The sequence below is a fragment of the Melopsittacus undulatus genome, chromosome 6 (genome assembly GCF_012275295.1).
Source record: "Melopsittacus undulatus isolate bMelUnd1 chromosome 6, bMelUnd1.mat.Z, whole genome shotgun sequence".
NCBI lineage: Eukaryota > Metazoa > Chordata > Aves > Psittaciformes > Psittaculidae > Melopsittacus > Melopsittacus undulatus.
The window spans coordinates 84,506,998-84,534,651 of NC_047532.1; the positions used below are offsets into that span (position 1 = coordinate 84,506,998).

Here is a 27,654-nt window from a genome sequence, read left to right on the forward strand (position 1 = left end):
GATCAGCCCCACAGACCCTTTGTTTCCTCACTGGGTGCGGAGCAGGCAGCTTGGAGGGTGTCACCGGGAGGTGATAGAGGGGAGTGATCCGGGGGGACACTCATGGCCCCCAGGTGATGCTGTCAAGGGGAACCATCACTTCCGAGGTGTGCCCCGTGTGTGGGACCCACCGCGTCCGGCCGGGGGGCGATCCAGAGGAGGGGTTCCCGCAGCGGGCGGGCGGTGTTGGGGGGGGCGTGCCTCGGGGGGGCGGCCCCGCTCCTCCCCCGTGAGCGCTGGTTTTAGGAGGCGGTGGCAGTGGGGCCGGGCCTGGCTGCGATGGGGCTGCGGGTCCTGCTGCTGGCCGCGGCCGCGCTGCTCTGCGCCGGACCCCGAGGGGCAGCGGCGGTGGCGGCTTGGACCGCATGGTTGAACGTGTCGTGGGAGGACAGCGCTGACCGCAACCGGAGCGGGTGGGAGGCGAGCGAGAGCGGCCTGTACGGGCAGGACTCACCGCTGCAGGCGGCCGCGGGGCTGCTGGTGCTGCCCGACGGCCGCGACTCCTTCAACGCCTGCAGCGCCCGCACCAACTTCAGCAGCGCTCCCCCGGCCGGAGCCAGCGGCTCCCCCCAGGGCTGGCTCGCACTCATCCAGCGAGGCGGAGGATGCACCTTCGCAGACAAGATCCGTCTGGCCGCGGATCGCGGAGCGGCCGCCGCCGTCATCTACAACTACCGAGGCACCGGCAACGAGGTGCTGCCCATGTCCCACCACGGTGAGTGGACGGGGATGGGGGGACCGGGATGGGAGCTGCTGCTTCCCTCTCCTCCGCGGGGTACGAGGCTTGGGTTCACCCCCAGCTAAACGTGCCCAGTTGGGATGCTCGGTAAGAGGCTGGAATTTCCTCCTGGCGCTCCCGCACAAGGAGGAGTTTCTGCCTGGACCGGTCGGTGCCGTGCACGGTGCTGCTGCTGTTGAATTTGCCCTGATTAATGAGTAACGATGTCTGATAGTGGAGGCTGCTGTTGTGGGCCGAGGGCGAGCAGAGCTCTGTAGTCCGGGTGGTTGCAGGTGTGCCGGGTTAAGGTGGGACTCTCCTCTCTACCTTGGTTGGGTTTTGAGTCCAGAAAGGAGCTGCTCGGAGGCAATGGATGCTGCGTTTTGTAAAGCCTGTTGTGGTTTAAGCCCAAGCGGAAACCAAGTACCACTGAGCTGCTTGGGCACCCACTGTACAGGCAGAACTGGGGAACAGAACTGGAAAACTGTATGAAACAGTGGGCTGAGATAAGAGCAGTTTAATAATTGAAATTAAAATGAAATATTATAACACTAAAAATAAGAAGCAGAGGAAGGACTAAAGCCAAAGCACAGCACTGTACCGGCTAGTAGAAGGAAAATTAACTCCATCCCAGCCTAAACCAAGGCACCTGTAAAGTCTATGGAGTAGATTTGGGCCCTAAAATAAGCTGGTTTCCACACCCAGACACTGTTTACTTCTATGTCCTGTACAATAAGCAGCTCGGAAATACACAGAGTATGAGACTCCTTCATAGGCAACTTTTCACCAGCAAGTGGCTAAAACCCTTTAAAGCCTTTATCCATTTTGCAGGGCCTGATAACAGACCCTTCCCTTCTCTTGCTATGCAAAGTCTCCTGCTTGCCAGCAGTGGGTTCTGTGGTGGTGGTTTGTCTTCTGCACTGCCCATTCTTCTTATGAAGAATGAGCTTTGTATTTCCTAAGAAGCAGCTCTGGGCTGGGAGCTGTGTCAGGACCTTTAGGGAGCAGCCAGAGTAGGGGCTCTGCAGGCAAACGTGGCTTTGGTGGCTCTGCCCAGCCCTTGGATGCACACACACCTCATGGATGTGTTGGTATTCTGCTTTGAGAAGCCACGTTGTCTGGGGAGAAATACAACAGTAAAAGTGAATAGTGGGTCTTAAAGCTTTGACTGATATGGAAAATGATTGCATCCTTGCAGCACCCTTCTTAGAAGGGGTGTGGAGAATTGCTGTCAGTAGTGGATGTAAGTGTTCTGGTGAGACAAGGAAACAGTAGCTGCCTCTGGAAGTTAGTTATGTGCTTTTAATGAGCAGCATGACTGGTATGGTTTAAGCATGACATGTATTCTGGTTTAAGGATTCACAACATACAGTCTGGATGGGTTCTGCCCATTCTGAGAAAGCTTTTTTGTGTAATCAAATTGCCTGCTGACAAATGCTATCAAGATCTGGCTGTTGCTGGGTCAGTTGCTCCTGTAGAAGCAACAGCAGCATCCCTGCCCCCAGTACTGTTCACAGTGTGCCTGCCTAATCCTGCAGCTCCTTTGGTACTGCTGAACCTTGAGGGAAAGGTATATGTGCTCCTGCCCCCTCCTCCATCCTGGCTGCTGGAGATCCACAGCATCTTAACCTTAATGCTAGGAGCCACCTCTTGAAATGAGCCATCTGCTCTGTGCAGGGTCTGATCCTGCCTTTCCCATGCTGCCTTAAGCTTCCTGCTGAGGGATTTATGTCAGTGGCTCTGACATAATCGGCTGTCCTGGTTATCCTGTGTGCTGGGTTATGGGCTTGAGGGCATATTGAAACATCCCAGCTGAACTGTAGACAGTTAGCACAGGGTTGTTTTATTGAGAAGGCAGCTTCTGTCAAACTGCTTATTTCATCCTTGCCATGTCCTAGCACAGTTACTGAGCTAAGCTTGTGGCTGCTTTTAGTCCCTCATTTTCTCTCTTGTTCTACCTTCTCTTGTTCTCCTCCCTGGACTTGACTTTCCCTATTGTCATGGTTGCCTGCAAGTCCCTGTTCTCACCTCTTCCCACAGCAATGCTCTTCCATCTGCTCTCTGGGCTTTGGTGGCACACTGTGCTTGGGCCACCATTGCCCTGTGCTGCTGTTGGGAGCCAGTATCCTCCAGTCAAACATGAGAAACGTTTCAGGCTTTCAGCACAGCATGGCAAAGAGGAAGCAAGCTACAAGCAGTCAGTCTCATTCACCCTGCTAAGTCAGGGTGTTCCTTGTACAAAGCTAATGCATTGTAGTGCTGCAGGCTGAGCTCAAACTTAAGAGGCTTGGGTTCTCCTGTTCTGCCCTCCAAAGGTGGCACTGGATGCTCCAGCTCTTCTGGTGTAGGTAGCCCTGCTCATTGGAGAATGTGTTTTGTGCAACTCCTGCCCTTGCTGTAACGGCTGTGGCTGTGCTGGTGGTGATTTCACAGTCTGGGTTTCCTAACTGGCTTTGTTTCTGCTTTAACTGGGCCATCACTTGCCATCAAGTGAAACCAAGCAAGGCTGAGCACTTCCTCCAGGCTGAGGCAGTGGGAAGCACCACCAAGTGGCTTTGCTTGGCTGCAGGGGTGCTGAGCCTTGGGGCTTTCCCATCTCCCAAGATGTCCCAATGGCATCTCCTCCTGTGTGCTCTACAGTGGTGCCCAGGGCTCCCCTCCATGCCAGGCATGGAAGCTGTCATCTGCCTGGCAGAGAAGCATGATCCCCTGGGTGGGTTTGACAAAGCATATGGTACAACATGCGTTTTGCAGAGCTTCAGTAGCAGCAGAGCACGGAGTTATTAACAGAAACTTATATAAAAGTGCAGTCTGCCTTTTTCTGGGGCTGTCAAGCTTGGCTTTTGAAGCAGCTTTCTGGTTTAGGGACTTCAATGTGTCTGTACTTGACAGCAGTGTTTTTTCTGGTCATCCTCCTTCCAGAGACAACTTGTCTTATCATCATGTTTAGTCTGAATCCTTTACTGCTTATATCAGTGCTCTGTATGGAGACATTCTGGTGTGCCAACAGGTTAAAAAAGAAACCAACCCACCAATCAAACCATTCAGGCAACAGAAACAACCGAATGCAATAAATAGCCAGATCAGATACGATAAAACCCTATCTAATCTTCTCTAACGCATAGAATCTCAAGGATATAATGGAGTCCAAAGTAATATTTACTTTGTACTTTTATAAGCACAAAACGTATCAATTGGCAAACTTCAGTTTGAATTGTGCTCTTTTGAAGAAGATGGTACCGCTCTGTGGCAGGTTGAGCAGTGTTTCAAAGTACAGTCCTGTGTGCCTGTAACTGCACCTCTCTGTAATCTATATTGACCTGCTGAAAGAAGACAGTTGATTCAAGGGAAAACGGTAGCATGTGGGGGAAAAGTGCACAAGAGGTGGTTTGTTTTAAAGGTGGACCTTGCCTTAAGGTAGAGCCAGGCTGTTAGATGGTGTCAGGGTGTGGTGGTAACCATGGGAAGTGTTCTTTGGGGTCAGGTATTTCCCTAGTGAAGAAGGATTCCTTGCAGGTCAGAAAGCAATTGTGATGGTTCTCTTTGGCTCTTCTCATGTAACTCTACCCTTGAGAAGCACATCACCTGGTATGCGGAGGGCTCATATTGGGGGAGCAAGCTAAATAATCCTGGCTAAAACAATAACAACATGTCTCAGGCTAACGAGATGTGGCTCAAGTATAAACTTGCATCAATAGGTGAAAGGAGAAGGAAAGGTTAAATATGTAGCACTGCTGCTTAACTTGTTCTGCAGGAATTTCACTGAGATGAAGGCTGATCTGGGTATGCTTGGAGGAAATGGTGTGGCAAAGTGTATCACTGTGATTCTGCTCCAACTCTGTATGAGGCACGATCATTACAACCAAGCCAGAGCTTTGCCATGCTATCAGAAAGCTGCTGTGCCCTGTGGAACTGTTCCTGTTAGCCTGAGGCTGACTGTCCCAAGGCAGGCTGTGCTGAGGCCTCATACATGTTGGGTAAACAAGTAGTACACCTCTGCAGGGAGTGCAGGCTTGGGCTGAGCACATCCAGGTGAGGAATGAGGATGCAGGCTCTAATTAATGGCATTTGCTCTCCCATGTGCCCTGGCCACTGCCTGCAGATTATTTGCCCTCCTATCACCAGCTTCTTACTGAGGAGAAACCGGATGGATCCACCATACCTAAATCATATTTGCAGTGTGTACTTCCTGAAGCTTGTAGCTCTTTGAGTCCAAGAACAACCATTTGATGCGCATATGCTGTAACTTTGTCCTTATGTGCTTGAATCAGCTTTGCTGGCTGCCTGGTGTAGAGTAAACTCATTTCACAGCTATAGTGGCATTTAGATAACTGACCATGGTACACAGTGTCTGCCCTGACATCCCACCTGCAGGAGTGGTGAAGGTGCAGTAGTGAACACAGAGGTCTGTGGGCAAGCATGAAGGCACTGAGAAGCAGAGTAGACTAACTGGTGCTACTAACAGCTTATGATCCCTACCCTTGCTCTTCTTGGTCTAATTTATGTGCTCTGTGCCATGGAAAACTGTAGGGTAGGCACCAGCCCTGGGATAGGCTGGGACTGGTCTGTGAAGTGCCCTTGCTCTTTGGGTGTACTGGGCTGCTGAAATGTGAAAGGATGAATTAAAACCCTGAGTGACAGCTGTGGTAGGAGAGGCTTCATTGTGTGGGACATATGGCCCTATAACGATGATGGTGCTTTTGTTTACCTCCAGTCTTCAATGTGCCAGTGAGCAGACAGCCGTCAGGCTAAGCACTGCTCCCTGCTGCATCAAATGTGACCTGTCATCTCTCTGCAGACAGATGCCTTTTGGCTTACACTATGTTGACTTGCATTATTTCATCATTAGCTTTCTCTAACTTACTGCTCCCAGTGAGCACTTAGCTCCTACCTGGTGCCAGGTAATGTTTGGGGTGGAGAGCATGAAGAGCAGGAGAAGGGGGAGAGACAAACCTACCTACAGCTTATCCAGGTTTAAATTGCTGCTGGTAATATGAGTTCAGTCACCCTCCCCTCTTCAAAGTGGGGAGCTTATTGAAGGGCAATGAAGGTTTGAGGGTGACTTCCTCTGACAGTGTCTGTCATGGAGGATGAGTGCTGGGTTCAGTGCTGCTCAGTCAGCTCTGCATTCCAGATAAAAGTTGGCCTTGTGCATGTGGATGAGAGCAGTCTTTAATTCCTGTCAACATTGTACCCTTGATGAAAGCAGAGCTAGCTGTCCTGGTTTCACAGGACTTCTATGGGGCTGGTTATTTCCTTTGCATTCATGGTGTGATATGGTGCTGAGACACAATGGCTTGGAAAAAGTCCCCCTCCAGATCTCTTGTTGGCCCCTTTAGGCACTGGAAGCTGCTCTGAAATCTCCCTGGTTCCTTCTCTTCCTGTAACAGATAACAGAAAACTTGTACCAGCCTGTTTGGTAACCACTAGAAATTCCCTATTTTGATATGTTGAGATAAGCAGTCTTCAAGATGTTATGTCTTAGGTGTTTTTAAACTTGAAAGACAGTATATCAGATATTCTTCTCCCATGTCTGAAGAGCCAGATGTGTTAATCTGGTAGGAAATTGTTGGAGAGTCAGTTGTGTCTTTCATGTATCGGAGATGGTTTGATCTCGAAGTGCCTTTTTGTGGATGTTGGGGGAATGCCAGGGGAATACTACCTTTGACTAAGGCTGAGGGCATAGCTGGTGCTGATGATCCATGCTGCAAGCGCCATACCATGTAGATAAAAGCAAAGATCCAGCTACCATATGACTGAGGCCAGAGTTTGTATTTAATTCCCGGCAGAATATTCAGATAGTGATTCTGCTGTAGTTAAGGAGACCCTTAAGGGGAGTATTTCCCTTAGAATTCCCATTAGATGTGGTGGTCAGCTGGGGCTTTCTGTAGCTGTGGAAAAGGAGATGGGATGGGTTATTGCTGTGCTGCTTTGAATGGTTCTTGTGTGACTGCACTCTCTGAAGACTCCTCTGCAAGATCATGCAATCTCTTAAATAATCCTTCATCCCATGGTAGTTCTGAGGCAGAACTTACTGAGCTGTTGCAGTATCCTGCAGCCTTTCATCTGTTCATAACTGCATCCTTCATTTCTCAGTCGTCTTAAAGTGTTCAGTGAAAACAGTTGGTTGGTTGTCTGCTGAAGGACTGTTTAATTCCTGTGTAAGACAAAAGGGGTGATCTTGTTTTAACCAAAATTTGTAGGTTATCTGGACTTACTCTGCCACTGTAGTACTAAACAGCTCCCAGTCAGCTAGCCAAGGCTAGCCTATCTGAAAACCCCTTCTACACAGGGAAAGATAATGTTTAACTTTCAGGTAGAATGACTGCTTCCTCTCCTTCCCTTTCCAGTGGTTTCTGAGAAGCTGTTTCTCTCCCATACTAAAACCCCAGTTGAGTTCTAAGGAAAACTTGGTGTTGGTTAGAAACTAAAGTAGTGTTGAAATTGCTTGTTGTGATACCACCAAGACCAAGAACTGTTTGTATACATGGGTGAGGTGTTAGGCAAGCCATGGGGTGAGCTGGCTCCCGGAGAGAGGAAGCCACAGCAGATGCATTGGTTGCATAAGGCAACCAACTGATGGAGTAAGTGAAATAACAGTGGCCAAACTCTGGGTACTAAATTTCACTTTGCTTAAGGATGATGAAAACTTTGGGCTTTCAGAAAAGGGGAAGGGGGGAAATGCGGAATCTGAAATGTGTGTGTGACATGGTAGCTTTTTCCTTGTTATTTCAGATTAACAAGCCTGCTTCTCATGTTTTATGCCTTCTGCCTTAAAAATGCCTACAGAACTACTGCTTTCATAGAATCATAGAATAGTTAGGGTTGGAAAGGACCTTAAGATCATCAGGTTCCTCAGATGTGGTTTAGTGTGAGGTGTCCCTGCCCATGGCAGGGGGGTTGGAACTAGATGATTTGAAGTCCTTTCCAATCCTAACTATTCTATGATTCTGTGTTTTCACCAAATGGTGTTGTACCTTGGTCTGTTCCCAAGGGGAAAGGTGTCCTATCACACTATGTTATAGCCTGTTCTTGGAAAACAGTGATAGACATGTTAGAGGGGTTTGGCTTTTGATATCTTGAGAAAATAAAGACCAATAGAGTTTGCCACAGGTTACACTGAGGCTTTTAAACTGAAATGAAAGGGTCTTTCATGACTTGAAGCTGAATTTGGTTGGTTTAAAGCAAGTTTAAACAATGCAAAATGGTTACAGTGCCTGAACAAGCTGAAAAGCCCATTCTAAGTGAGGCTAGAGGAGCTGACTTGGAGCTGGAGTTCCTGCATTGGCTTCAATGACACGCAAAGCTGTCAAACAGCTGGAAGTTAATGATTCACTGCACAAAGCTTTGCCAGGGCTTCACAAGACTGGGAAAACATACATAGTGTTTGTCAGTGTCACCTCGGAGCATTGCACGGAGAACATGTTAAATGTTTCTCTTAGATTGGGTCAGTGTTCTGTTGGGTGTTGGGTGCAGTATTGAAGTCAATGGCAGAGAAGGAGACAGTGCAGAGATGTCAAGTTTCATAACTGATTGCTGGAGTTTTGAAGCCACATGTTTTCTATTAGGTACTAGTATGTTAGACCTTAAAATGGGCTGCACCAGAAAGTAACCTACAATTGTCAAGCTGGCTTTGTGGTTAGCAGTCTGAGTCAGTTTGGGTTTCTTACTTATGACACTCAAGTGGTGAATAAGAAATGGGGTATTACAATAATGATTCCTTAAACCCTGCAAAAGGGTTTCTTAACTTGTTTTCTGGCAATTACTTAGCTGGGGAGCTTGAATATGGCTTTTATAACTTGAAGGAACTTTGTGAACATGGCAGAGATTTAAATTACTCTCTTCCCCTTCCCTGGTTCATTAAAGGCACAGTGCAAAAGTTATTAACAGAGGGGCAAAGCTTTCTTCTTTTTCCTTTTCTGGAAGAAAAGGCAAAGATCTGGAAGTGCAACAGCAAAGTTTGACTTCAAAGTGGAGTTTTGAGAGGAGCAGCATGCAAAACAAGGCCCCTTTCCTCCTCTAGGGCTGGCTGCTGTGCATAGAGTAGTCTCAACTTGCAGGAGCCTGCACCAGAGCATCCAGGAGGCAGGATTTTACCCTGGAAAACACACTGCTATAGCAACACCCTCCTCTCCTCAGGGGATGATCTGCTCACCAAAGCTGTCTGGGAAGGGATGGATGCTGTGAAAGCTGCAATGGGTGAAGCTCAGGCAGTGGCCGATGCTTGTCCTGATGTTCTTGTACAGCGAGTGGCTTGGCTGCAAGGCTGGAGATGTAGGACGCTAGGGATAGGTTTTAATTATGGTTAAGGCAGCATTCCACTTTCATCCCAGGTGAGGAAATCTGGCTGGTTCATTTGCAGCTTCATTTACAGGTATAGCTGGTAGCTGTGCTCTATGAGGACATGCCATGAGCCCTTCCTATGCTCGCCAGTAGCACAGACCTCAAGTCAAGACCACAGTTGAGCTCAGTGTCACTATTGCAGTCTCTTGGCAGAACTTCCCTGTAAGTCTACATGCTGTGGCTGTAGTCTCTGGGTTTGAAGCCTTACTCTGCTGTATTTAATGTGCTTGGAGTGCTGGTGTAGCTCCCTTCTAAAGTTTTGTTGTATTACAGAAAGTCTTTAACAGTAGTGAGTTTTGGGGGCTGAGCAGAAGCCTGCAGTTGTAGCCTCTAATTACTGCAAATCCCAGTGATATATTAATTATCAATGTATATGGTAAACCAGTTCCCTTGTCATCAAGAAAAAACTTACTGTGATACCCAGAGAAACCTGCTTGTAGTGTTTCTACAAGTTGTAATTGTTCTTGTAATGTGCCTGGGAAGGAGGTAGTTCCTCTAAGCTATTGGAGGTTCTCATCCCTTCACTGGCATGGGGGAGGAAGGCAAAAATAGGCAAGTCTGGAAATGGGGCAAGTCTGAAACCAGGACAAAAATCCCACCTCCTGTGGGAATCAGCTTGTAGCTTTGTTGACCCTGAGCACACCATGACAACTCTTCTTAGCTCTTCTGTGGGGAGAGGGTTTATGTTGATAGGTATGCAAGAAACACTGTGGAAGCATCAATGCTGTACTCTAGCATGGATCTGCAATCCAAGTGTTACCTTGAGGTGTGCCATGGAGTCCTGCCATACTTTCCAATGGCACATAGGTGCCTGCTCATCTGGAATTTAGTCATATGTAGTAGTTCAAAGAGCTGAAATTCTGGTTATCCTGTACGTTGTGTATACTTGATGTGAATCAGGTATGCTTTGCCATATCTTATTTTAAAGTAGGGGATTTGATTGGCCCCAAGATCTAATCCTTGCCTCAGTGTGCTTTAATGCATGAAGAGATTGTGATTTTTAGCCAAGAACCACATACTGTTAAGGCATTGATTAGGTTACATTGCAGTCTGTGGGGTGAGTGCTCTCCAGGACCTAGTTTGCTTGGTTCAGAAGAGGTTGCTCTGTAACACACATAGGAGTAACACTGGATTGCAATAATCCCCTTAACGTGAAAAGGTAGGTGCTTACCATGCAAAAGTGAATGCTCTGCATTCTGTGCACCTCTTGTATTTCTCTACTGAATTGCCAAACCTGTAACTTCATGTTTACGAGGACTGGAAGTGTAATGGTGGAACAAGTGAAGTCTTTGCAGAATTTAATATGGGTACTTATATTGGTATAAATAGATGCAGCTCCACTCTGCATCTAAGTAAACCTGATACAGAGAGGTAAAACTTTGATCCCAGTCATGTACTTTCCTTGTTGCCAAATGTGCTGGTGTCCCAGCTCTTCCCCATGCCAACAAACCAGTTCTTGTGCTTCATCTGTGCCATCCCATATCTGCAGAACAGCATCCTTCAGCCTTTGACTAGTGTGCTGCCTTATGCTTTGGGAGATACCTTCTGCAAGACTCCAAAACTGAGGATTTGAATAGCTTCCTCTTCCCCAGTTTCACAGGAGAGGGGTGAGGAGAGAGGCTTGGAAATGTTTAACTAAACAGGTCTTGCTTCTGTTTAGCAATGAGGTCATTATTAGCTAAACAGGCAGCAGCTTAACCTTGCTGTCTGATGTCCTTAAAACTGTTACCTGCATCAGAAAAGCTGACACCTAAGTGAGGAACTTGTGTGAAGTTTTTGCCATGTACAGATAATGGACTTTCTTCCTGCTTTGCTGGTGTCTGGAGGGGAAAGCTGACAGTTCAGGGCAGTTGTTATGCTTGAGACACCTCTGCAGGTCCTAGAATGGTTGAGGCTGGAAGGGACTACTGGAGGTCATCCTGTCCAACCTCCTGCTCAAGCCAGGTCACCTAGAGCACATTGCTCAGGGTTGTGTCCAGACAGCTCTTGAATATCTCCAGGGGAAGAGACTCCACAACCTCTCTGGCCAACCTATTCCAATGCTGTCCCCTGATGGCTCATTGCCATTAAGATGCCCAAGCACTGTCAGGGGCCTCTGCCTGAGTTGGTGATTTCAAGGCCACAGGAACATGTTTCAGTACCTGTCACAATGGGACCCATCTATCAGCTCAGGAAGTATTTGGTGGGGGATGTTCCTAGTTGGTTTTATTCTAGAAGCACAGTAATAATACTAAACATGGATTCTGGGCTTCTGTCTTAGCTTCAGGCTAATAGGGCATCATTGAATCTCCTTGGCAGGTGAAGGAGGCCTTGTTTTCTGCCAGGTAGGGGTGATGCCTTTATGACAGGCCTTGTGTGATGGTGCCAGAGACATGTTGAGTCCAAAAGGAGCTTCTGATGTGAGTAAATTCCTGTGGCCCGGAATTAGGTGCAGTTTCTGGATCCCTTTCCCCTGCTGCTGGCACAAGGCATTTGGTTAACCTCATGTGATGCCAGGTTAGCTCCCCTGTAATTGCCTTTAGGAATTAATCACTGGTCCTAAGAATTGGCATTACAAAGTATTGAAGATGGATGTTGATGCCTGGCATTGGGCAGTGCTCCAAGGGGGAGAGAGTACTGCAAGTGCTTGATGGAAATGACCACTCTCACTCCTGCCCTTGTTGCTTCAGTGTCAAAGCTACCAGTGGACCACTCACATGTGTTTAAAGCAGAGATGAAACTGTGAGAGAAACTGCTGGTGGCAAATGTGTCAGGAAGGCTTCAAACTAATGACAGCCTAGTGAACTGATCAGCCTGAAATGTACATGGAAGATCTTTCTTTAAGGGTATAATTTGTTCACAACTGATGGCTCAGTAGCTGAAATGTGTTTTGCAGGCTGATGGTGACATTTTGTTAGCAGGAATCCCTACGCTACATCTTGTGTTGCGTGTAACCACAAGCTATATTTGACTGGTGAGACACAGAAGTGAAGGGTATAAGGCAGAACAAGCTTTTTTGCTTATTTTGGCAGGCTTTTTATGTTGTCACAGCCTGGTTTTCCATGCTCTGCTTCATGCTGATGAAAGTAATTCTCACCTTCTTGACTTGACCCATGTTTGCTTGCTCCTAACACCCGACTCCAGCTCATTTTAAAACTGATGTATAAGCCCTAGCTCATCATGAAGAACAGCAGTTGTAGTCTGGCTGTTATTTTTGTTTCATTTCTTCCTCCTCTTCTCTGTATGATGCACTTCTCATTACAAGGAGCTTGCTGAATAAAAGATGAGTTTAGTCACACTGAAGAGAGTTGCTAGACATCCTGCTTAGCTATGTTGGATCAAAGGCATTATGTGAACAAGCTGGAAAACTAGTGAGTGCTTCTGAAATGACAGTGAAATGAGAGCTTTTATGGTTTTAACAGCGATTCTAGCTTTTCTTGATAGCTGAAAGTTGGGTAAGATTTCTCCTTATTGAGGAAACAAAATTGCTCCCCCCATTGAGAAGTGTTTGGGTGGGAGGTTAGCTAAAAATAGCACTTCTGGAACAGCCTCTTTCCTTCACTTTCCATTATGAATGTTGTGGAGATGATGGTTTAATGCAGTGACATTCCGTCGTTGAACCCACTTCTGGATTTAGTTTAGAGAGAGGCCAGTGACCATTTACTTGTCTCCCTTTATGCCCCCTGATATCCTACCCCTCACCCTTCTTTTTCCTCCACTTAAGAGTATTTCTCTTCTATTGGGACTCCCCAAAGTTAATTGCAAATAGAATCTATTGCTTGTCACTTGCTTGTCACTGGAACAGCTTTGCTCTTGGTGACCACAGTTGCTGGAAATCTCTTCCTACTGTATAACCCCTTGGTTCCTCTGGTGGCTTGTCATGATGTTCAACTGAGTAAATGAGATCTTGTTGAAACCTGGATGGAGCTTGCCTACTGCCACCAAGCCATGCACACCTCCGTGTTTGATTCCCTCTGTATTTGCATTAGAAACCCACAACATCATTTGCAGTTCACAAGGAAACTGTACTCAATTCCTCTGAAAATCCAAAGCAATGCCTGCTCTATGGCTTCAATTGCTCAGTGCCTGGGGTAGTACTCAACAGCACTGCCAAATGTAGGAAAGAGGTGTTAAAGAAGTAGCAAGGGAGCAGGAAGGGTCCCTAAGCCACCAGTGGTGTAGCTGGCACCCCGAGCTCCTGGGGTTGCCACAGTCCCTAGTGACCGTGTAGGATTCATTTTTACATTCACACAGATCAAAGGTATGTTAAATGTAAATCACTGAAGTGTTGAATCTCAAATAATGACAGTCTGTGTCCTATATGGGAGTGAGAAATGCTGTGGAGAGGAATGGATTCTAAATATGGCTCACTTCTGCAGCTTATAGGTAATGGGACACAGCTTTCAGCTGAACAAGCACATGGGGACGACATTCCATCAGCTCATGTGGAATCTGCAAGTGCTAGTTAGAAACTTCCCAGTCTTTTTTTAGCACTTGAACTGGAACACTAAGACAATGACTTGTAAGCAACACCTGTGAACTGAGCATGGATTCTCCTTCTCCTTTGCAGGTGCTGAAAGCATCGTTGCAATCATGATTGGCAATGTGAAAGGCATGGAGATCCTACACCGGATTGAGAGTGGCATGAAAGTGACTATGGTTATTGACGTGGGGAAGAAGCACGATCCTTGGATGAACCAATACTCCATCTTCTTCACCTCAGTGTCATTTTTCATTGTCACAGCAGCAACCATGGGCTACTTTATTTTCTACTCTGCTCGCAGACTCAGGCTTGCCAGGGCCCAGTCCAAGAACCAGGTGAGTTTGTGTGTGCCATTGTTGAGTGTTTCTTTCATCCCCCTGAGCCTCTATGCTGTGGATCTTGAGGGCAAGACACATGGTGCAACACAATGACTGACCATCAAAATCACTGAATTTGTCAATTCCCCTTTAAAGTGCTAAGAGACAGATCTTGAAATAGCTTAGAAGTTTCCAAAGAGACCCCAAAAAGTAAACTGTCTGAAGGAGGCAACTGATTGTGTTTAGGGAACTTTGTCTCCTACAACTGAATTGCAGTGCAGCCATAATGCTGATGTACTGGAGGCGGTGAGAGAGCTGAACTGCTTTTAGCTGACCCTCACACTTCCCACGTAGCACTGCCTATGTGCTAGCTGCAAGGTGAGACACGACTGCAAGTGTGTCTGTAAAACAGTACGTGGCTTTGGCTGCCTTTCTGCAGACCACAAGTTGGAAGCTGCTGCTTTTCTGACTGAAAGCTTGGGAATTGCACTGAAAGCCTCAATTAGGAGTTGATGAAAAGCAGTTAAATTGTGTTCTTTTTAAATGCCAGGCAGGGGGTTGCTAATGAGTTAAGTTTCCAAGTAACTCCCTTCTGTGCAATAAGCTGATGGGATTAATGCTTCCAGCTTTGTCTTCAATCTGATCAGACCTGCCTTACACCTGCCACTTCAGGGCTTAAGCAAAAGCCTTAAAAGTGAGAATAAAGTCTTGACATGTCATCTGTCAAAGGTGATGGGCAGCAGCAGGAACAGGAAATCAGTGGCTTAGAGATGAGTATTTCCTTCAGCTGTTCCCTTACAGCTTTGTTGCAAGGGAGACCATTAGTGTCTGCAGTGCTTCTTGCAGGACCTGCCTGAACTCAGGAGTTCTTAGAGTACTCTCCTACAGACAGCAATAGCATGAGCATCTCTCTAGCTGGGCTCAGAGTATGTGAATTATCTCTGGATCAGCAGTTAAAGTGATAGACTTTGCCATTGCAGAAGACCTGCCCTACTGTCCTACAGCTTCTCTGCTGTCTTGGAGGTTTCAGGCCCCTTGAGCAAGATCCTCCTGAAATAAGCTGATGAAACTAGAAGCTGGATACAGGTGTTGAAAATCAGGCCAGTTTCAGGCTTCTGTAACATTTTAGGAAGGATTAACATGTAGAACTATTGCTGTTGGCAGGTGGATAGGCTACTGAAGGTGAATAACAGCAGTATTCCTGGAGCTGAATGCTTGGTTCTGTAGTAATCACAGAACCTAACTCAGTGGAGTTTCTGTTCTGAGGTCCTGTTGTCTAAGTGTAATCTCATGGATTACAGTCAGTTGGCTGTATCTTTATTGACACTAGAGATCTAACAGTGAGCTGAACTGTATCTGTGCCTTGTCTAAGCTGCATCTGCCCCAGCTTCTGGACTAGGCTTTCCTTAAGTGCTTTGTTTTAGCCTGATAGCATGTTCTAGTGATATGCCACATGTGGAAGTGATGTGAGGCTACAATAAGGGAACAGATGGAAGAGCAGTATTGGAAGGTGAAATCTGCCCATGGGAGGTACTGTTGCCACTCCTGGATGCCATATGGAGTTGCCTCTAGTACCTTTCATGAGGGATGGCATGGAACTTTAACTTGATGCTGTCCTCTTGCTGACATTTGTGAAGTGAGGTGAATGATGGATTCCCACTTTCATTCCCTGTTATCTACCCTAGTGTGGCAACCTGGGCAGGCAAAACTGGACCCCCTAGATGCTGGTCTGCAGAAGACACTATTTATCACATCAAGTGAAAATCTTTCTTCCTTTTGAAGGTATTTAACAGAGCAGCTGTGGAAGTCCAGCTCTATTCTGAGCTATCAGGCTTTCAGCAAGCTACACATGTTATTAATGCATCAGTGGCAGACGGTACTGGGAAAATCCAGTCTGCTTGGCTAGCACCTTCGCAAACCATTTCTATCTTGGGCTCTGTGTGCACAAGGAGTTTACTGTAGATTGAAAAATTACGTTGATAAATGGCATGCCAGTTCCACATGATTTCAGCTGAGCTTAAATGAAGGAGCTTTATAAAGTGCTTTATAAAGCAGAAGAATAGAAGAAAGCTTCTCTGCTATCGGGGGTAAAAATGTACTGTTTTGTGAAAGTGAAACTCAAGACAATCCAGAATTGTTTCTGATTGTTTTCATACCATGGCCTATAAAAACTGACCTCACAATGATTAGATAAACAATGAATAACAAAAAGTTCTTGCTAGTGAAGGTGAACTTCCAAAAGGTGATGCTATCAGTGTTCCCTGTTAGCCAGGTGATTGGATCTTCAGTGTATATCCAAAACCTGAGACTTCTAACTGCTTTGAATACTAAATATTAGTCAAACAACTTATCAGCTTGTATACTATGTATCAGGCTTTCCTGTCCTTGTTCAGCCCTTTGGAAATTCAGATTGCCAGGACTTCAGTCTGTTACATGGGGTAAAGGATTGTTTTGTCTTTTATTGCACAGATGTTGAAGGGTTATACTTTATTTTGGGGGGGAGAAGAAGCTTCCAACCTGAACTCCCCTATGATTCTGTGCCTTTAGGAAGCAGTCAAGTGTGTTGATAATAGGTATTACACATTTTCCTTCTTTTTGAAGTGAACTGCTGTTCTGAATTCATCCCTTCACCCAGTGCTTCTGCTCTCCAAAGTACCTGTCTGCTTTTTGACCTTCCCTGTGGGATTACATCGCTACTGTGTGAGGAGACTTTTAAAGTGTCAGTCTAGCACCTGAACTGAACCAAACACTTTCAGATTGCTCTACAGAGTGCTGTGATGAGCTAATTGTTATATGTGATAATCAGGCTCTGCAGCTTGTCCTTGTATGGCCAGGTTCTTGGATATTTGACCTTGTGGACTGAGACACAGTCCTGTGGAGCTCTCACCCTGGACTGCAAAGCGTAATGAAGCTTGAGTCCCACTAAAGGGTAGAACAGGAAGAGGGGAGACCATTTTCTAGATGCTTTGTCTCTTCTGCAAGCACTCTTCAAAGCGAGAGCCTGGCTGGATATGTGAGTCATTCATGCATGGGACTAGTAGTAACCCCTGCTTGAATTGGATGCCTTCCAGGTATTACCATATTGGCAATGTTTTCCCTTCTCTTTTGGTTTGGGAAGAAGCTTCAGACTTTAGTACTTTCTGAAGGGTTATTTTGGAGTGCTTTTCTCTTCTTTTATACAGCCAGGCTGCTGAGTACAGTTTGTCAATGCAGTTTCTATACTTGTTGGGATGACTACTTGCTTCTTCACCTTCTGGTGAAGGCGCTGTTTCTGGATGGCTTGATCTTGCATAACCTGTGTTTTAAACATGTTCTTTGCTGCAGGCTTTTCTTGAAGGCAGCAGTTGTCTCTCACTCAGTTTGGGCAGGAATTACACACACGTCAGTAACATAAACCTGTGCAAAGGGCTTCTTTAAGAATTTGACTATTGAGAAGGACTACTCGTGTTGCCTTGTGGTCCAAGTGAAAATGTAACTTAAGCACATCTCTCCTCACTGAGTTAAAATAGAGTAGGTTTTCCCTCATGAGCCAGTTAGCTCCACTGTTTACAACTTGCTAGTTCTTATCTGAATGCATATTTTCATCTGGCCTTGACATTCACATCCCCACCTCTGCGATCTCTTACTGCATCATGAGATCTGTGGGCAAAAAGGTGGAAAAACAAGGGAAGCATGATAGGAGGCTTGCTAACTTTCTTGTTACCAGAGTACTGGCAAAGTCAGTTCCCCAATATATTAACCTTTCTTAATAATGCAAAATGGCCAGTGATGTTATCTGTGGCCTGGTTTCTAACTTAAGCTCAAGTCTTCACTTCCATTGATTTCATAAAGATTAGATGTTACAGCTGAGAAATAACCTAACTAATGGCTTTGGAGGAGGTGAGTTGCTTAACTTCCCACAAGTCTAAACTGTTTTCATGGCAATAGTTACTTGTGAGGAAGAACATTGTTAGCTCACAGGAGAAGAGCAGGAGTTCCTGACCTCCTTGGGGCTTGTTGGTCTGCATCACCAGGACTATGCTCACAGGGTACTGGGAAGGCACCCTTAAAATCAGCATTTAGGACTGTGCAACAGAAAACTCAGTTTTCCCAGTTAGGCACCTCTCTACTTCCTTCATCATGTCTGGATTGGAGCCGGGACTTGACCAGTTTTGTAGTATCTTCTATTCCTCTTATTTTCCCTGCCTCAACTTAGCTATTTTTTCCTATAGTTGCTAGGTTAGTGCTTTTACAAGTGTAACATTTCATGTTTTGCTTGGAAAACCTGGTTTCACTAAATGCTTTGACATTCCAGGCTTGATAATCCTGGATCTCTTGGTGGGCTATTCAATAGAAAGCTTCCTCTTACAACCTTTTTCTATCCCCCCAGAGGGGTGTTCTCCTGTACTCACCAAAATTGATGTTAAAGGTGACACTGCCACTGGTGCGTTTCATGCAGAGCAATTAAACTTGTGCACAGGCAAAACTTAGAATATTGTTCCAGTAAATTATTAATGATGCAGCCAGCTGGGTCCTGTCTAATATGCTTGGCTTGACATGAGATGTGTAGATTAGATACTGCACGAGGGAGTACATTCCTAGAAAGTTTAATTTTCAATTGCTAATGAGTAGTGATGACAGACAGCTCTGGCTGTGTACAACAAGTATTACTATTGCTGCACTCCTGCTCTGTTGATGCTGCCACATTTGCAGCTGAAAAGCTGGGAAACCTCTGTGTGTACTGAGATGGGTGTATGCTGCTGCTTTGTGGCTTCAGTCTGAGACACTGACAAGGTGAACCTTGATCTAAAGTCAGCCTCAACTGACATACAGAACCATACACTGATGTCTTCAACATAAGAACTGTGCAAGCTTCAAAGAAAACCTGACTAGTAAAAAACACACAAAAAACCCACAAAAAAACCCCAACAGTAACAACAAAAAAACCCAAAAACTCAAACAAAAACCCCAAACCTGAAAACTTGTTTGCATCCTTCACCTTTGGATTGTTTGTATCTCTTCCTCGATAGTTGCTAATAACTATCTGCTATTAAATTCCTCAAAGTAAGCACATTGAGGCTGTATCTCAGGACCCCAAAACAATGCTATATTCAGATCATTTGGCACAAAAACGGTTTGATGGGTTCCCATGTACGATATAAACCAACTTGCTTGCCATTAACTGCTTCAGTGCAGGGAATCTTATGCAGACTTGAATTTCCAGTTCTCACTGAGCTTGCTGGGTGTCAGCAGCAGCCCTCCATGCACTGGTTCCTTCTGTGCTTGTGCCGCCAGCACTGCACCTTCATCCCAGGAAGGATTCTTGTAACTGGGCTGAAATGCAGAAGGATAAGTAATGCTGGAACGCTAACAGTGTTTGATGAGCTGCAAAGCTTGGGTCTGGTCTGTCTAAGGGAAGTGCTGTGTTGGGATGGCAGTGCCAGAGCTGCCCCATGTACCTTTGTGTCCTGAGGCAGTGCACCAGGGAGGGAGAGGACAGTCCTATTCTTTGCGTTGGTGGAACATCACCAACCTGTGACCTTTAAACACAGACCTTCACTCCTGTGCTAATTAAATGTGTTTCAATGCAGCTAAACAGCAACAGTTGCCAGGCAAGCTGGGCTTTGCTGTCTGCACATCTTTGCCTTGCTATCCCAACAGCAGTGAGCAAATAGTCATGTGAAGGGCAATGGTTTCTTCTCTGCTTTCATTCCAGCTGTCTTATAATCACCCTGGGGCTAGTAATTTCATTTGTTTCACACCTTGTGTCACAGGGAGGGTGACAAGTAGCTTATTTCATATTTAACCCTTTCCTTTGTGCATGTTACTTTAAACCAATAACCAGTATTGAGATAAACCTGCGTTCTTCCACTTGAATGGTTGGTGTTAGGAGGCTCCTGATGTGTTTGCATGCTCTGTCACGGCAGAGGACTAGTTCAGGGTGTGTTGGTGGTAGCTGAGCTGATGGGTAAAGACTCTCGCCTTTCACCAGGATGTGAGTTTGTAGCAGGATGTTGTTATAATGTGAGTAGTTAAAATCATTGATTGTCAGACTCAACATTCAGTCTTCTGTACCACATCAATTTGAAGGCTTCTGTTTCTTTGGGCTAGGTCTAATGCTGTCAAGGTAACATCTTGTATCTTAAAGAAGAAACTCTCGACAGTCCCATGCTTTGTGAAAAGGCTAGGCAACAACAAAGCATATGCAAATGCCCTGTTGGTGTGTCATCCAGAGTCAATAACCACATCAGCATGTTCCAAAGCTCTTTTGTGCTGTCTCTAAATAGTGTGGTCATGCTTACTTGGCTGGTTTTGCTACTCCTGGGCTATGAAACCTGTGCCTGCTTGCAGTAGACACCTCGGTAAGTATTAGTAGCAACCACTTCAGAGAAAAAGTACTGTGTTTAACCAGGCCCACTTTCTTTTACAGCGACAACTAAAGGCCAAAGCCAAGAAGGCCATTGAACAGCTACAGCTGCGCACCCTGAAGCAAGGGGACAAGGTATGACTGATCCTGTGATCTGAGTGTTACAACACACCTTTGCACAGAACCTGGAGAGTGGTCCTTAGCACTGGAGCAGGATGCAGAAGTCTCTCTGAGCCTGTAACTGTTCTTTTCAGAGATGGTTCTTCTTTCAGACCAGGTCCTTTTGCAGGGTCTAAGACTTTCCAGTTTGCGCATTCTTATAAACCAGATTAGTTATTTTTAGCTGCTCATTTGTGGTCTTGCTGAGGTGAGAGGTCCTAATTTGCTGGCATGGATGCTTAACGGTAAACTAATACAGCTAGTCAGCTTCCCTGGCTATTCTTTTTGTAATCAAAACTGGAGCTAGAAGTTTACAGACCTCTATAGTAGTGGCTCAAATGACAGTCAGGTGAAGCGCCCTACAACTGAAAAAAGGGAAATATAACCCCCATTTTCAAGAAGGGAAAATGGATGACTTGGGGAATTACAGAGCAGTCAGTCTCACCTCTGTGCCTGGCAAAATCTGGGAGCAGATTCTCCTGGAAACCATGCTAAGGCACATGAAAAACAACAAGGTGCTTGGTGACAGCCAGCAGGGCTTCACTAAGGGGAAGCCCTGTCTAACCAATTTGGTGGCCTTCTATGATGGGGCCACAGAATTGATGGATAGGAGCAAAGCAACTGATGTCATCTACCTGGACTTGTGCAAAGCGTTGGACACTGTCCCACACGACATCCTTGTCGCTAAACTGGAGACACTTGTGAGGTGGCTGATGCCAACCTCATGAAGTTTAACCATGCCAAGTGCAAGGTCCTACACCTGGGTCAATGTTGTCAATGCTCCATCCCTGACAGTGTTCAGGGCCAGGCTGGACAGAGCATTGGGTGACATGGTTTAGTGTGAGGTGTCCCTGCCCATGGCAGGGGGTTGGAACTTGATGATCTTAAGGTCTTTTCCAGCTCTAACTGTTGTATGATTCATTTCTATTCACCATTTTAGGAAACCGGTCCTGATGGAGATAGCTGTGTGGTGTGCATTGAGCTGTACAAGCCGAATGAAGTAGTGCGTATTCTGACTTGCAAGTAAGTTCTTTTCCAAACTGCCCCTTAATCCAAAATCAGGAAGCATGTTTTTCCTTCTACAATATTAACAAAGATTATCAAACTTCAACTGAGATGTTTCATGACAAGGATTATTGAATCTGACAGTGTTTTGAACAGCTGGAACTGTGTAAATTCACACTTTGGAGTGTGCCCTAATGGCCTGTGTTCATAACTTTCCCTGTGAGTGGATTGACAAGTGAAACTTGGCAGACCACATCCTTCTCCAGGGCTTTTTATAGATTTCTTCCTCTGCTGGTGTATAAGAATATTACCTATAAATTGCAGATAACTGCCAAAACTGTGTCCATTTCTTGTCATTTAGCTTACTGGTTGTGAAGGTCAAGTTCCCACTAAACTTGTTAAACCATGCCAAGTTTTGTAGTTCAGAAAGAAGCATTTCTGTTTTTGTATGCATCATGTGAAATGGAGACCAAAATAGAGCTACAGTTTATTGTTTTAGAACTCTAAAGTACTTTATCTCACTGTTGTGCTTCTGTGGAAGGCTGCTATTGTAGCACTAAGACTTCAGTCTGATTGCTCCCAAGACGAGCAATGATGTTTCTCAGGCCCTAAGGAAACTTGTTCTGTGGGATTTCCCACTGTGCCTGCTGATTGGGACTGCTCTGACAAAGCTTCTGAAATGAGAGGGCTGCAGTTTGAACTGCACATATTTTGTGTAGGAAGAGGTTTTGTAACCCTTGGGAAAGGTTACAATAAAGCACTTTGAAAGAACCTGATATGGGGGGGAAATCAAGTTCTGAAGAATGGATAAAACCTGTAGCTGCTGTTGTGTGTTGAGCAGTGTTATTTGTCAAACACTGTAGAACCTGGGGAGGGCTTACCTTTGTATCAGGTTACCGGTTTGCTAAAGCCTTCTCTGCTCCCAAGCAGTAGGACTTGTAAGCTGTTTTGGTAACACCACCTTGGCTTGCTAAGTTGTTATGAGCAAACTTCCTTGATCTAATGGCTTGTAGTTTAGACAACACCAAAACAGAATAAGCTTTCAAGCATGTGTTAATGATTATTCAGTTGTTCGGTTTATTCTGGTGATTAGTCCTGTTAACAGTGAAGTCAGTCCCATAAGTACAGAAGCATTTAGACAGGCTCTAGATACCTTTGGCTGATAGAAGACTTGACTTCTCTATAAACTGCCAATCTTCCTGTGAACCTGCAAAAGAAAGACAAAAACATGACTTATTAGGTTAAGAGGAGAGTAACTTCTTTTGAATGTGTTCTTTATGCTTTGCCCCGAGACTGCCTTTACATCCACTTGTGATGTTTCCTTCCTCTGTAACCCAAATGTTCAAGAGGTTTAAGATCACTGCATTTATTTGATAACCTTCAGCAGTGGTGATCTCTGCCAGTATCAACCATATTAGATTCTCTCACATGAGTTAAACTGATATTGACCTCTACTACACTGAGACTCTATTTGTTAAAGCATTTAGAAAGAAACAAGTAGTCAACTGCTCCTGTGAGTCACATCAGTGCTATCTAAGTAGCTGGGGTGTGTGTATTTGTGGAAGGCATTCTTGTCCAGATAGTCAGACTGAGGCATTTATAGTCGCAGAGGTACACAAGACCAATATCAAGTCCAAGTACTTAAAATAGTCACTCATCAAGGAAGTTTCAGATTGTACTCTAGACATTACATTGGTGCAGCTGGAAGGAGGTGCTGGCTATGTGAGCTGAATTGGAGAGTGCTGGTACCAGTTTGGGGCACAGGATACTGAGCACTGGATGTGGTGATCTCTGCACTTGTCTCATAATAGAGTCCTGATTAATACTGAGCAGTGCCTGTCTGCCTTGCTATTTCTGTTCAGGCTGAGGGAACAAGCAGATTACAGGATTTCAAGTCCTCCTCCAAAGTCTGTGGCTTAATTCAGACCCATTGTGGAATTGTCTTCACAAAAGCACACATTTGCATCTGTAATGGCTGAACTATATTTACTTCCTTGAGTACACAGCCTGCTAAATACCCACTTAGAATACACAGTGACTGCATAGCCAAAGTAAATGTGTGGGAGTACAGTTTATTTGATGGCATAACAGTGAGATGATTTTGTTCTATGTAGTTCCATAGAAATGAGCACTATTTCATCATCTGCATGACAGAATTTAACCTTAAAGCTAGCACTGAGATGTCACTATTTGTATTGGTTAAATTACAGCTGGGACTGTGTTGTACACAGATTAAAACAAAAAATAAGGAAAATAAAAGCTTAAGGCTGATGTAGCAAAGACAAAAATGCTGAATTCCAGCAAGTTTAGCAAGTTGAGAGATGAAAATAATGTAATCCATTCTCAGTTGGATAACAGAACAAATAAATTCTTGGTGTTTCTAAACGGGCTTCATAGCTGCCACATAAGTAGTTTTCCTGGTGTGGAACCTAACTTGTGGTTGCCTTCTTCCACCAGCCATCTCTTCCACAAGAGCTGTATTGACCCCTGGCTTCTGGAACACAGGACATGCCCGATATGCAAGTGTGACATACTCAAAGTTTTGGGTGTTGAGGTAAGTCTGTCTTAGTAGCAGATGCTGTTGTTAAGCTAGAGTAATAACCATATATGAGCTACTTCATGCTGCCTCTAGAGGCCAGGTGGTAAGCACAGCACCATGTCAGTGGAGAGATGCTATACGAATAACTGCTGTGAAGCTTGCAGCTGACTTGGTCAGGGTTGGTATCATCTGAAGCCTTGGGCAGCATGTCAACCAAAACTGATTATAATTCATGACTGAAGAATTGCTCTTAACTCTTGTGCTTGCAGGTAAGGATGTTTCTCAAAGCTTCAGGCAGATTTGGCAACTCAGTCCCTGTAATGAGCCCTTATACAGTTACTAAGTACCTGGAGTCATTGAAAAGTGGGTGTATTGGCATGTATGGCATTCCTGGAGCCACATGGTTTCTTAGGCTACATAAGGAATTTCTGATGTGTTCTGCAAATGCTAGTTGTGGCAGATGTCAGGGGAAGGTGTTGCCAATGCCTGGCACTGCCTGGACCAGCTAAATGTATGCCACGGTTTGCCTGGGGAAGGGAGATCTGCACTGAGTGCAAGGAAGAGTCTATTTTCCTGGAGCTGGCTGAAGGATTCAGAAGCTTCATCTGAACTTCCCACTCAAATAGGCAGTAACTGTTTTCCACCTGTGATGCTGGAGGTTAACAGCAGAGCTTTCTTCCAATTTTAGCATTATTTTTCCCTAGGTGTAAGTTCACTAGGCTCCAGCCCTTGCAGGCACTGGTCTCCTGGAAAGATTCCGCCTCTTATAAAGCTGTAAATTAAATGTTTTCTTCTTTATTCCACATAGGAGGCTGTAGAAGAGGTTGAGTCTGTGCAAGTCATAGTATCCAGTGAGGGATCAAATGTGTCTTCAGCTAATGAAGAGGATAATCGCAGTGAAACAGCATCATCTGGATATGCTTCTGTACAAGGAGCAGACGGATCTGTTCTGGAGGAACATGCACCATCAGAAAGTGCGTCTACAGTTTCATCTCTCTTGCTAGATTGCATTTCACTTTATTGCTTATGCCATGAATTAGGGGTATTTACCTTAACAGCTTGCAGTGCTTGAATACCTTGTTCTTCAGTGTAATAATAATCTTGTCTTTTGTTTTAGCATTTGGCTCTTTGTTTTCACACCACCTAAATGTGAATCGAAACCTAAGTCTTTAAAAAGAGTAGCTGAAAATCAGAGGCTTGCAACTTGAAGGCAAGCAACTGAGGCTTGAAGGGGATGCTCTGATTGTGTCTACTTAGATTTCCTGTGGGAAGGCTAGCTGATAGGAAAGCATGGGATTTGCTGCCTGCCTCTTTTGGGACATGTTGTTTCAGCAAGTGATGTGTGTATGGGAATGTTCCATTTAGGTACCCTGGTAGAGCAGAAGGTATTTCTTATAAGCTAAACATCAGAAGTTGAAATTGTATCCATATAAGCAATTTGAAGTGATGCTGGTTTAGTTATATGGTTCAGGCCCTTGCATATTCTCATGGCGCAAGGACACACATGTAACATCAGCCTAACAGGTTTAGTCTGTAGGAAGAAGGCCTTCCTCTCTGAATCAGCCTGTGTTCCACAGCTTATCCTGAAACTTGTCTCCAGAAGTTGCTCCTGATGCCTGTCTTCTGCAGCCCTAATGTATGGGAATTGCCTATCTTATAGATGGATTTCATAGCCTCACGTGGTCTTCTGCCACTTGAGCACACAACCTAGGCTTGCTCAGCATTACTGAGAAGTGAAGAGCTGAGCAGATACCTCTAGAAATGACTGGTAATGCCAAGAATGGACTCACAAAGTAACGTGGGGTAGCAGAAGAGTAGTATTTGGAGCATGGCCTTGGATCTTCCACTCTGTGGGAAAAGTGCTGGCAAAAGACCATTGCAGTGGGCTTGTGGAAATAAAGCAAGCATGGTGTGCTTTAAGGTAGTAAAGCTTGCCTGTATCACTTCTTAACTTGTCTCTTCTTGGTTTTATTCTGGACAGATGACAACATGCATCTTGTGAACAATGAATCCCAGCCCCCTGCTGTGAGTGCCCTTCCACATGCTGACAACCCAAGCTTTGAGGCAGACGAAGCACAAGTTCCTGAAGTCAGGTCCTAAGAACATTCCCAGTGAGCTGGTGTAAGCTTCTGCAAGGAGCTACCGATTGCCATTGCATGTGTATTAAACATTGCAAGGCTGTAGCAAGATAAATATTGCCTTGGCAATGCTGAGATAAAATGGACTGCTTCAAATCATAACTGTATGGTTTGCCGTTCTTAAAACTGTGTCTCCCATGTGGAATTTAGTTTTAGCACTCTTCACCTAAAGCCATCTTAAATATAAGGAAAACCATCAGATTTTAACACTAAACCAACAGTTCTATCTTCAGCAAAGCTTCTCTTCAGTGTTTGAGTCATTTAAATATGGAAAACCATTCTTTGTCATAGCTGTCTCTCCTGGGAGTTGTTTTGACTTGGGTTTTTTTTGTTCATTGCTTTAATTCAAGTGGATTTTCATTGTAAACAAATTGATTTTGATCTGGTCTAATACTCACTTACCAGACATGGTTCAGTTAAAACAACACTGTATTTAATATCTCAGTGCACTAATTTGATAGGAGAAAGTACGAACTAATGCCTGTCAAATGGGATTTTTCCCACAGTGTCTTTGGTTCTCTAGTAAGCCGATTGATTCTCTACCTCTAAACTCCAACCTGCCAACCACACATTCCTAAAGGGAAAAAAGAGAGCTGCAAGCTGACAGGCCAAATCTGACTTGCACAACACTGTAAATGGAACAATTGCATGAGGTTTTCAAACCTGTTAATATTAGCCTGAAAGCTCCTCCCTGGCTTTTGGAGTTAGAGCCATCTCTAGCACCAGCAATAAGCCAGTCTTGGCTTTGTCAGAGTCTGGGATGACTTCAGAAAGACTGAACTAAAGGTGAAGAGATAGATACTTCCCAAAGGATCTGCTGTGTTCTGTTCAGAAAGTGATCCAGCCTCTGAAAAATGCTGGAGTGTTGCTCTGCATTGTCTTGCCTGTGTGCTAAAGCTGCAGGGAGAGCTGACATCCTGTAAACATACTGGAGAAGGTGGTCTGTCATCTGTGGGGAGTTGAACTGGGGTCAAGGAGGAACACTGGGTGCCTCAATAGTAAGTGCAGGGCCTTGCTCAGCAAAGATAACTAAGGACATCTTGCGGATGCACTTTATTTTTTTATCTTTGTATCTATAGCTTATTTCTAATGTTAGCAGAACTTTGTCTTAAAGCCTGCAATGAAGTACTATTGAATCTGGAGGGGAAAAGCAATGCATTTTCTTAGCTGTAGTACAATTAAAATTGTTGTAAATATTTCATGATTTGTATTGAATTTGAATAAGAAAATGTAAATAAATCTATATTTTGATGACCCTGACACTAAATGTTGATTATTAGCTCCTACCTGGCAATAGATGTTGAATTTGCTCTGTCTCACAACCCTAAAACTGAATGAGTCTTAGGTGGCCAAAAGGCAGCAGTGCTTGTTTGAACTAATTGGAATAAGGGATTCTAATTATGTGCAGGGTGCTACTATTACATGGATTGAAATGGTATTGCCAAGCTTAAGCCTAGTAGATGTATTCAAAACCCAAGTAGCTCAGGGTGTGTGCAGTGAGCTGCTTGATGTACCTCTGAACAGTTCTTCACAGCATGTTCAGCACAAGGTAGCCTTACATGAACTCTGCAGATCAGGCAGGTTGCAG

General features: G+C 45.0%; 1 protein-coding gene across 1 annotated transcript; it reads left to right on the forward strand.

Annotated features, from left to right (window-relative positions):
* Window positions 1-301: 301 nt before the first annotated feature.
* RNF128 (ring finger protein 128) lies at window positions 302-27,326 on the forward strand. The gene is made up of 7 exons (XM_034064268.1): window positions 302-754; window positions 13,650-13,897; window positions 20,289-20,360; window positions 21,325-21,407; window positions 23,847-23,943; window positions 24,737-24,902; window positions 25,910-27,326. Exons 1-7 carry the CDS (start codon window positions 319-321, stop codon window positions 26,026-26,028), a joined length of 1,221 nt encoding a protein of 406 aa, XP_033920159.1. The 5' UTR covers window positions 302-318; the 3' UTR covers window positions 26,029-27,326.
* Window positions 27,327-27,654: the final 328 nt, after the last annotated feature.